Source organism: Camelina sativa, chromosome 1, assembly GCF_000633955.1.
Source record: "Camelina sativa cultivar DH55 chromosome 1, Cs, whole genome shotgun sequence".
Classification (NCBI taxonomy): Eukaryota; Viridiplantae; Streptophyta; class Magnoliopsida; order Brassicales; family Brassicaceae; genus Camelina; species Camelina sativa.
In genome coordinates this window covers 9,420,227-9,430,589 of record NC_025685.1, presented here as the reverse complement: position 1 = coordinate 9,430,589, position 10,363 = coordinate 9,420,227, and the positions used below count along the sequence as shown (strand labels likewise).

At 34.0% G+C, this 10,363-nt stretch overlaps 2 protein-coding genes across 2 annotated transcripts; both read left to right on the top strand.

The window, feature by feature from the left end:
- On the top strand, positions 1,445-3,898 carry LOC104785287. Its single transcript, XM_010510472.1, has 4 exons — positions 1,445-2,032; positions 2,512-2,961; positions 3,047-3,365; positions 3,463-3,898. The coding sequence occupies exons 1-4, from the start codon at positions 1,583-1,585 to the stop codon at positions 3,597-3,599; spliced, it is 1,356 nt and encodes a 451-aa protein (XP_010508774.1). The 5' UTR covers positions 1,445-1,582; the 3' UTR covers positions 3,600-3,898.
- LOC104785278 (EH domain-containing protein 1) lies at positions 6,144-10,284 on the top strand. The gene is made up of 17 exons (XM_010510461.2): positions 6,144-6,249; positions 6,402-6,502; positions 6,605-6,684; positions 7,085-7,153; positions 7,239-7,296; positions 7,438-7,493; positions 7,574-7,616; positions 7,687-7,748; positions 7,948-8,061; positions 8,185-8,287; positions 8,423-8,472; positions 8,688-8,816; positions 8,909-9,160; positions 9,281-9,360; positions 9,468-9,594; positions 9,672-9,815; positions 9,916-10,284. Exons 1-17 carry the CDS (start codon positions 6,212-6,214, stop codon positions 10,099-10,101), a joined length of 1,692 nt encoding a protein of 563 aa, XP_010508763.1. The 5' UTR covers positions 6,144-6,211; the 3' UTR covers positions 10,102-10,284.

The window sequence follows — 10,363 nt, the reverse complement described above, 5'->3', positions numbered from 1 at the left end:
AGGAAGGTTTAAAAACATAATTTCCTATAGATTAAAATACATAACATACAACGTACGTAAATTATTTTTCACCAATGGCTCAAGGTATGCGGTTTCGATTCTTCAGCAAACAAAAGATAAAATTCTAAATAATAAAAATGCCTCAAATCTTTGATTGAGAGATGCAACTACATTTATCGTATAGTAAGCGGAATATAGAAGTCTTCAAAGTCGTGAGCAAAGACGAATGCACAACCAGCCACTCATAAGGTCCCAAGTAATAAAATCACACCCATAATTTTATTCGAATAATTGACATCTTATTACATATATACTATAATCTATTCGTAAATTATGAATAATCTTCAAACCCTTTAAACTTATATCCAATAAAATCAAGACATGCCGCCGAGGGATCTAAACTTCGTTTAAGTAATCCTCTAATTAAAAAATTAAGACGGACAAATTGAAGAGTTTACTAGTGGAGCTTGATCTAAATTATCTTGTACTATGTGTTTGTGTCTTTTTCGTAATTTTTTTAAAGAATCAGGCTTAACAACAGATACGTGGCGCCGTAAGTACGGTGATAAGCGTAATCTACGGCCTAGATTTCTACATCACATGTCAACGTGGGACCCATTCTTACAGCCTGTGTTCACTTCACCACCAGCATCTCTTTCTATGTCTTTTATATTTTTATTTATTTTTTATTTTTTGTAATATTTTCTCATTGCCACGTAACCTTATTTCCGCCGAAATAATGAAAACGTTATCACAACAATTATGTGATGAATCATAATAAAAGGAAATATAAGTTGAATATATTCATACATTAATTATATAATTCTTTGACTTTGTACCCAATTATAGAAAATAAAGATTGATATAATCTGTAATATACCAAAAGCTTTTTAAACAGATGATCCATGACCATGAGCCACACATTAGCAGCATACAAGCGTTATCAAGGTTTACAATTTTACAAATAGAGAAATAAAAATCTAAAAAAAAATAAATGATGAAAATACTTTTGTCAGTAAGTAGATAAGACCCCGTGATTGTGAACTCACGATCGTCCCATGAACACAAAATCTACTTTCCTTATTTTCTTTTTTTTTGTATCGTCAATCAAAAATCTTGTTCTTACAATGGTAGGAACTAGGAAGTGCACAATTTCGTTTCCACTTATTAACCCCAAAAACCTAAATTGCTTTGTTCAGACATCCCATATGAATAAGTATTAGAGTAGAGAAACTTCAAGAGATCACTTGTAATTCACTTATGTAGGAAGAACATATTACTATTTAATTACATATAATCAGTACTAAAATCTTCGATTAATGTTGACGAAAAATATCAATTTTGTTTAGGTATGCAAATTCTGACAAATAGTGGTCATATAATATATATGGTTGTGAAAGGCCACGTTAACATCGATCTTTATTCCTTATAAATAACCCTTTAGACAATTTTAGCTATTCCCCTGATCCTCTCTGCCTCCATCTTCCAACCGCGTCATCAAAATTTATATTTGGCAAACCAAACCAACAACAAAAAAACAAAACAGAGCATCTCCTCTAAAATTTCTCGAGCGATCGTGTCCATGGCGGACATCGACATCGGAACCGCAGCAACAAGAGCAAACGACGGACGAGGAGGAGCACGAGAACGGCTAATCAACAGAGAAACAAAGTTCACACGCAGCGTATCACACGCGCAAGACGAGCTACAGAGCTTCCGTAAATATCTGCGATGGATGTGTGTGGATCAGTCTAGCCCTTGGACCGCTCTTCTCTCTTGGTCTATGTTCGTGGTTTTCACAATCGTCGTTCCCGCCACGTCACACTTCATGCTCGCTTGCGCTGACTGCGACAGCCATCACTCGAGGCCGCACGATTCCGTTGTCCAGCTTTCTCTTAGCAGTTTCGCTGCTCTTTCGTTTCTTTGTCTCTCCAGATTCGTTAGCAAGTATGGTCTCCGAAGGTTTCTTTTCTTCGATAAGCTTTGGGATGAGAGCGAGACCGTTCGCCGTGGATACACCAATCAGCTCAATGTCAGTTAAAAAAAAGTTTTCATTTTTACGATTCCGTTTTCAATTTCGCATCTTTCCTTAGATTTGGTTGTGTTCTTGCCTTCGTTTTTCGTTGTTTCCAATTTGAATTTGTGGTTCTAGATTTCTGGAGATTCTGGGATTAAGATTGATATGGTTTTGGTTTCTTCTTACACGTTGATCTGAAAATGTCGGTTCTGTCGTTTTCTTTAGAAATTTTGGAACTTTCCAGATCTTGTCGCACTATTGAGTAGATCAAATCAACAATCTGAAACCCTAGGGTTTTAAAACCCCATTGCATCTCAAATTCTTAATCAAGAATCCCATAAATCTTCCATGGTGGTGTTAACAAAGAAGGTCTTTGAATCTTTGGGAATTCTCATTTTTACTTGCTTCACAAGCATTACAATGTTTTATGAATTAGCATAGAGTCATGTTTTTTAACTGTGTTACTGAAAATCATTACTATTTGTGTTATGCAGAGATCGCTTAAGATTCTCTCCTACTTCGTTACTCCTTGTTTCTTAGCGATGAGTTCATACAAGATATGGTGGTATGCTTCAGGGGCTTCTCAGATTCCTTTCCTTGGTAATGTTATCTTGAGTGATACAGTTGCTTGTCTGATGGAACTCTGCTCGTGGCTGTACCGTACCACAGTGATCTTCCTGGTTTGTGTCCTCTTCCGTCTCATCTGCCATCTCCAGATCCTTAGGCTTCAAGACTTTGCTCAGGTTTTCCAGATGGATTCGGATGTTGGTTCCATCTTGTCTGAACATCTCCGCATCAGACGTCACCTGAGAATCATCAGCCACCGATACCGAACCTTCATATTGTTGTCTTTGATTCTTGTAACTGGCAGTCAGTTTTACTCTCTGCTTATTACCACTAAGGCCTATGCTGATTTGAATATCTACAGAGCTGGAGAACTTGCAGTAAGTTCTGTTTTACTTTGTCTATTGGTTCTTTGATGAAAAATTGTGCTTCTTTAACCATATGTTTTTATTGTGGTTATCTCAGCTATGTTCAATGACGCTGGTCACCGCACTGCTCATTCTACTTCGAAGTGCTTCAAAGATCACACACAAGGCTCAGGCGGTGACTTGTCTTGCTGCTAAGTGGCATGTCTGCGCGACAATAGAATCCTTTGAGACAGTGGATGGAGAGACTCCAAGGTTAGTTGATAGAGCAAGCGGACCCGGATACTATCAAACAGATGGTGATATTGGAGGATCAGACAGTGAAGATTATGGAGACGAAGAAGATGATTTCGATAACAACAATCTGATTCCTGCTTATGCCTATAGCACAATATCGTTCCAAAAACGGCAAGCTCTAGGTATGTACATATGCTTCTGTATCCACACCAAATCTCAAATCTTCACATCTTTAGTTATACTATACCCGTCTTAACACATTTTTTTTGGATTTTGTAGTGAATTACTTTGAGAACAATAAAGCAGGAATCACGGTGTTTGGGTTTACACTTGATAGAAGTACTCTTCATACAATCTTCGGAATCGAAATGTCGCTTGTTCTCTGGTTACTTGGTAAGACCATTGGAATTTCTTGAATCATTCTTTTGGAAGGGTCATAAAATAAGCTCTCAAAGTTTTGGCTCCCTTGTTGGATGATGTTTCTTTGTGTACACAGAGGCTCTGATGTAAAATAACATTTTCTCAATTTTTTTTTGTTATTACTGTAAATCATCTGATTTGTTCTTTTAACACGTCGATTTTGTAATAGATTTCATGTGTTCAACGAGTGATCTTACAGTAAATTAGATTGGCCTAAGTTCCTATTTGTTCATGTAGTTCCCACTCTTGTGTCTCTCTGTTTTGTGCTTTTGAAATTTGTATTTTAACTTTGTGAGATGGCTTTCTAAATCACATCTGTAAACGTTTTCATGATGTTATAACAAGTTACCAAGAGTAATAAAAATGAAAGTTACGTGTTGTTTATCATGTGGAAGAAAATATTTCAGTTTCTATGTTATTGGGTAAATGATATTATATTTTAGTAAATTTTGATAAATCTTCTTAACATATAATTCTGATAAGATTTTTTATGAATTGAAAATTCCTTCATGTATAAACTAATATACGAAGTACATTTTATTTTTAAAAATACACATACTGATATAGTACTTTCAAATTCAACCCATACTAGATTAGGACCCGCGCTAGAGTACATGTTGAAATTTCTTTTATTTATATTGTAGTTTTTATATAAATATAATTTATGTGATTGTTTTTAAAAAAAGTTGTGAATAAAAGTTAAGAACCCGGTTAAAATTTAGGACCCGGGTTAAAAGTGATTGTTTTTAAAAATTGTTGTGAATAATATTAATTTTTGAGATTTTGTTGCCTATATATATATAGTTACTTAAATATTCAGTGGAGTTTTTTTTTTGTTGGAATATCCCTTATAAGAGGATCTCAAATCGAGATTTAACTAATGGTTACAACCCATATAACATACAACCTATCAAATAATTAATCTTATAACCATATTATATAGTCTACACAAAAGGTTGTTTACTTCCGTTTTATTATATAGGAGATAAATTCAATAACAAATACTATTAAGTATTGCAGATATACCAAAAAAAGAAGCAAAAATTGTAAAATCTATATTAAAAACTAAGAAATTCAATAACCATTTAATAATACAATATCATTATATAGATTTTTATATTAAAAACTAAAAAACTCAATAACCATTTTTTTTTCACTGAAAGATTTTCATTATATAACACATGGTGAAATATAAGGGTGAAATGCGTTAGACACAAATTACAACATTAGAGTCAACATAAGAGCTCTCAAAATCAACACAAAATCGGAAGAGGACATAAATCGCGTAACTAAATCCTCGAAAGTCAAGGTTTGTATATATTTTATTATTATATCAGTATATATAATATATACATATATAATATACATGATTATTGATTTATGATATTTTTTGGACGATATATTTTACATGGCGATTTTTAAAAAATATTATTTTATTATCTTATTAATTTTTGATATTTTTTATACTGACCTGATTTGAAACTAGCAAAATCTATTAATTTATAGAGATTTTAATGTATTTGGTTGTGGAATCTCAAATACATAAATTTAAACCTGACAACTCATTTAAAGGACAACTATGTACTAACCCACGGAAAACCGCAGGCTGAACTTTTTTTTAATGAAAATTTTTAATAATTTATTTTGTTATTATGTTATTTATAAAGGTTTGTGATTCAAAATTTGGTTTGCTTATACTAAATTTTTTGTATTTTAAAAATGTTTTTTGAAAACCTGTTAATAAAACATTTGCATGTAATGAACGGTAACTAAAAGAAAAATATAACCTTTTTAAATAGATAAAATACTATATCTATAACCTGTTAATAGATAAAAAATACTGTTATATATTTTATTGGATTTAAATTGTGATAAAAATTTAAACCTGTTCTGGAAAAGTTTTTTGATTAAATTTGTAGTTATATAGATTTTATTCCATTAGATTTTTAAAATATTAGCTGTTAATTTTTTTTGAGTATGAGTTAATTTTAATTTTAATAGATATTTTTTCCTTTTCTACAATTTATTTTATTTTATGTATTCCGAATTTTCTTTTTTAATTAATTATATTTATTTAAAATTAATTAATTAATCTTAATTAAGTTTTTCTTATGGCAATTGAATATAATTTTTTATATATTTTAAAGTTAGTTTTATATTTGTACTTTCCAATTAATATAGTAGGATATGAAAACACATCAGATAATTTTAGATAAACAAGAGATTAAGTTAATTACTATATATATATAAATTATTATTGCAAAAGGTGGAAATAAGTCATCCTCTAAAATTGGATAACATTATTTTTAGCCAACAAATTTCATTTCAATATAAATCATCTTTACTTTCATTAAAATCTAAAAGTATTTACTATGTTGACAAAAAAAAAGAAAACAATATATCTCCTGGAAAAGCAGAGAGCTATCCAAAATCCTCGAGCAATAATTGAGACAACCAACAACACTACAAAATCTATCACATAGATTTCTTAGTAGGTGAGGGTTTAATCGATAAATAAATAGTACTGTGGCATATGTGAAATAATTTGAAAATAAAGGGCAGTTTCTTGTATTGTTGAATTCTATCTCCCCTCCCAAGTCCCAATCCCATGCCGTCGAGACGAAGAACCCGCTTTCTCTGTAAACCGTAATCTCACGCTTTTGACAAACCCAAACTTTTTTTTTTTTTTTTTTGCCTTTGTTTTTGCTTACGGCAAAGCCGTAATCTCCCTATAATATCTTCAGTTTCTGCAAATCTGGATCCACACCTGACAAGTTTGTTGATCCGCACATCTTTAGATTGTTGCAATCGGAGATGGAGATCGAAGCCGTCGCAGCTGGTTCTTGTTCCAAAGAGAATCAAATAATCTACAAGGAATGGTTCGAATTCGCCGATTCAGGTCTCATTTTCTTTGCTTATGTTTCTGCTTCAGTAGAACTATCCTCTGATTCGATTTTTGCGCTAAAGAGCTTCTCTCTGTTTGGTGTGATGTGATGAGCAGACGGAGATGGACGCATTACTGGTAACGATGCGATCAAGTTCTTCTCTATGTCTAATTTGCCTCGTCCGGAGTTGAAGCAGGTAAGTTTTACGTTTTATCTTATGATTGAACAAGTTCACTTTTTAGGATTCAGAAGATGCTATGATGATGATGATGATGATGATGCTTAGCTTTGTTTTTTATAAATCAATATTGAGTGGTAACTCATGTGTGATTGCTTGATTGGGGTTTGAGTTTTGAAGGGAAGATGCTTGCTAGCTTTTTTTTTTAATGGATTTTACAAGTGATATTCCTTTGTGATCATACTCTACACAGAGTTTTGTGGTGGTAGTCTTGTAGATACTTTAGGGTTTAGGATATCACTGTATTTAATTGGTCACTTGGCAAACCATGTAAGCCTTTTGTTGATTCATTTCAATTGTCTGGAAGTTGCTTAACTGTGGAGCTTATGGTTCTTCTCTTCTGATTTTGTTGATATAGGTCTGGGCGATTGCGGATGCAAAGAGACAAGGGTATCTTAGTTTCAAAGAGTTTATTGTTGCCATGCAGGTTGAGATTCATTTTCAAATCTCTCATTTGCATGTCCATGTCTTGGTTGTGAATCTAATCTATTGTTGTTTTCTTAATTCAATAGCTTGTTTCTTTGGCTCAAACTGGACATGAAATATCACATGAAGTTCTTAATAGCGACGGTATGGTCCCTGAAGCGTGAACCCATCTTTTTTGTTTTGTTTACCAAACTCATGCTGAAGTACTGTCTTCATGTCAGTATGCTCTTTGTATAGTTACATGTACATTGTTCTTGTTTCTGAAACATTTTTGGCTAACTGCAGTTGATTTCCAAAATATTAATCCTCCTACCATGGAAGGTCTGGGTGTATTAATGGCGGTTAGTTTTGGGACTATAGATTTCAATTTGAATCTTTGGAATTTAAATAAATATTACTTACAACTGTTCATTTAACACAGAAGAAGAAGCATTCATCAAAGTCGAGTGATCTTAGTATCAATGGTACAAAGAATTTCTTCATACTCTAGAGCCAGCGGTTTACTTTTGTATCTCATTTGATTCAATTATTCAGGTAGCCCTGCCGCAGACACTTCACTTACAGCTCAGTGGTTCTCTTCAAAATCTTCGAAAAAGGTTTGTTTTTCCCCAAACAGTCTATTTAACCACCAACCATTTATTGCCATATTTAGCAAAAATTCCTTTTGATCGCTCTTACCTTTATCTTTCAAAAGAGATCACTGGTAGAGTTTCTATCAAGTTTAATTTTTTTCAGCTGCTAAGATATAGATAATTAAAATCTATCGTTTCTGAAAACTGACGTTCTTGTTCTCAGATTTCTTTGTCCTCCGTAACATCTATAGTGGATGGCCTGAAAAGGTTGTACATTCAGAAGCTAAAACCACTTGAAGTAGCATATCGGTTTAACGATTTTGTATCCCCATTGTTGGTGAGTTGGGCATTATGTTATTGGTACTCTTATAACGATAATTCTGGATAAGTGTTATTTGTGTTCGAATACTATTGATTTCTAAGCTATGACCGTTGAACTAGTTACTTGTGTTCTTTTTAGACCAATAGTGATTTCGATGCGAAACCTATGGTAATGCTTCTAGGTCAATACTCCACAGGAAAAACAACATTCATTAAGCATTTGCTTAAAGCTAGTTATCCTGGCAAGTTATCCATCTTATCCTTTCTTCCTTTCCTTCTGGGACCTAACTAGTTTCGATGTCTAAAATGGAGATGCAAACAGGTCACTGATTACCCATAAAACAGCTTCTTATAACTTCAATTACCATATATTTCAGGAGCTCATATTGGACCAGAACCGACTACCGACAGATTTGTTGTTGTCATGGTATGTTAATTTGTAATTATCCAAGGCTTCCATTTGTGGGATAATGTATTTGTGTCCTTCAAAACATTGACCCATCATCTTCTGCTAAATATTTGGTTTTTATTTTGGATAATACACATTATAAGTTTCGATTTTGTGTTTGATATTGGTTGCTAGGTTACTTCATTTCAACCTCTCATAAAGGGTTACTTCTACCTGTTTATTTTGTTTCACAGTCTGGACCTGATGAAAGAAGCATTCCGGGGAACACCGTAGCGGTTCAAGCAGATATGCCATTCAGTGGTCTTACGACTTTTGGGACTGCCTTTTTGTCAAAGTTTGAATGCTCTCAGATGCCTCACCCTGTATGTTTAACCTCATACTTCTGAAAGATTGTTCATTGCTTTTGCTGGTATCGATTTGCTGATAATTGTTTATCCATTCATGTTTGTTTAAGCTGCTAGAGCACGTTACATTTGTCGACACCCCAGGAGTTTTATCAGGGGAAAAGCAAAGGACACAGCGAGCATATGAATTTACTGGTGTTACATCATGGTTTGCCTCTAAGTGCGATCTCATCCTCCTCCTATTTGACCCACACAAGTTGGATGTAAGTGATGAATTCAAACGTGTAATTTCATCTTTACGCGGTCATGATGACAAGATCCGCGTTGTTCTGAATAAGGCTGACCAAGTGGACACTCAGCAGGTTGAAACCTCGATCTGTTATCGAGTCTTATCTCCCTTTTCCACACACTTCTTTGATTTTCATGTTCTAATATATTTACATTCTAATATATTTACATGTCTGTCTCCGTATCTTGTATAGCTAATGAGGGTATATGGAGCTCTCATGTGGTCACTTGGGAAAGTTCTTAATACTCCTGAGGTTTCCCGTGTCTATATTGGGTAAGCATACCTCTTTCTTCAACTTGTTGGCAGTGTTTTGCTAACGTAAAAAACTGTTTGAAACTAAAATTTATGTTTTGATGTCATTGTTTGCTTGCTTCGAACAGTTCGTTCAGTGATAAACCCATAAATGAAGCTGCAACTGGTCCAATTGGGAGAGAATTGTTTGAAAAGGAGCAAGATGACCTTCTCGCTGATTTGAAAGACATTCCAAAGAAAGCTTGTGATCGTAGAGTGAGTGTGCACACCTTTCTTCGTTCACTCCCTCTGCTCTGATTGGATCTAACTGTAGGTGTTTCCTTGTCTAATAGATAAATGAGTTTGTGAAACGGGCAAGAGCAGCAAAGATACATGCATACATCATCAGCCATTTGAAGAAGGAGATGCCAGCCATAATGGGGAAAGCCAAAGCTCAACAAAAACTGATAGATAACTTAGAAGACGTCTTTGGAAAGGTTGGTTTGACTCTGGATCTTTTCAAGCCGTTTGTGATTTTGGGAATCTTTCATACTAATGTGTGTTTCGACTTTGTGCTGTGACATGACATGAAAACAGGTACAAAGAGAGCATCACTTACCAAAAGGAGATTTCCCGAATGTGGAGCATTTCAGGGAGGTGCTAAGTGGTTACAACATCGACAAGTTTGAGAAGCTTAAGCCAAAAATGTTGCAGACTGTTGATGATATGTTGGGGTATGACATTCCAGAGCTTTTGAAAAGTTTTAGAAACCCTTATGATTAATTCTTTCATCCCTTCTTAGCTCTGTGGTTATAGTCCAAAGTTTACTTACTTTCACATCTTAAAACTGCCCCTGTGAGCATTGATGCACATGTGTATTCTTAAAACACATAAAGAGTGCTGACGTGATGATTGGCTTATATATATCTCCAAAACTAAAAGTATTGAGTGAGAGTATTGACTATCGATCGATATTTTGCATTATAAAATATCTTGTTTTTTTGGTTTATGGTGTACTCTTGTAGTAATAAATTTGTCCAAGGAT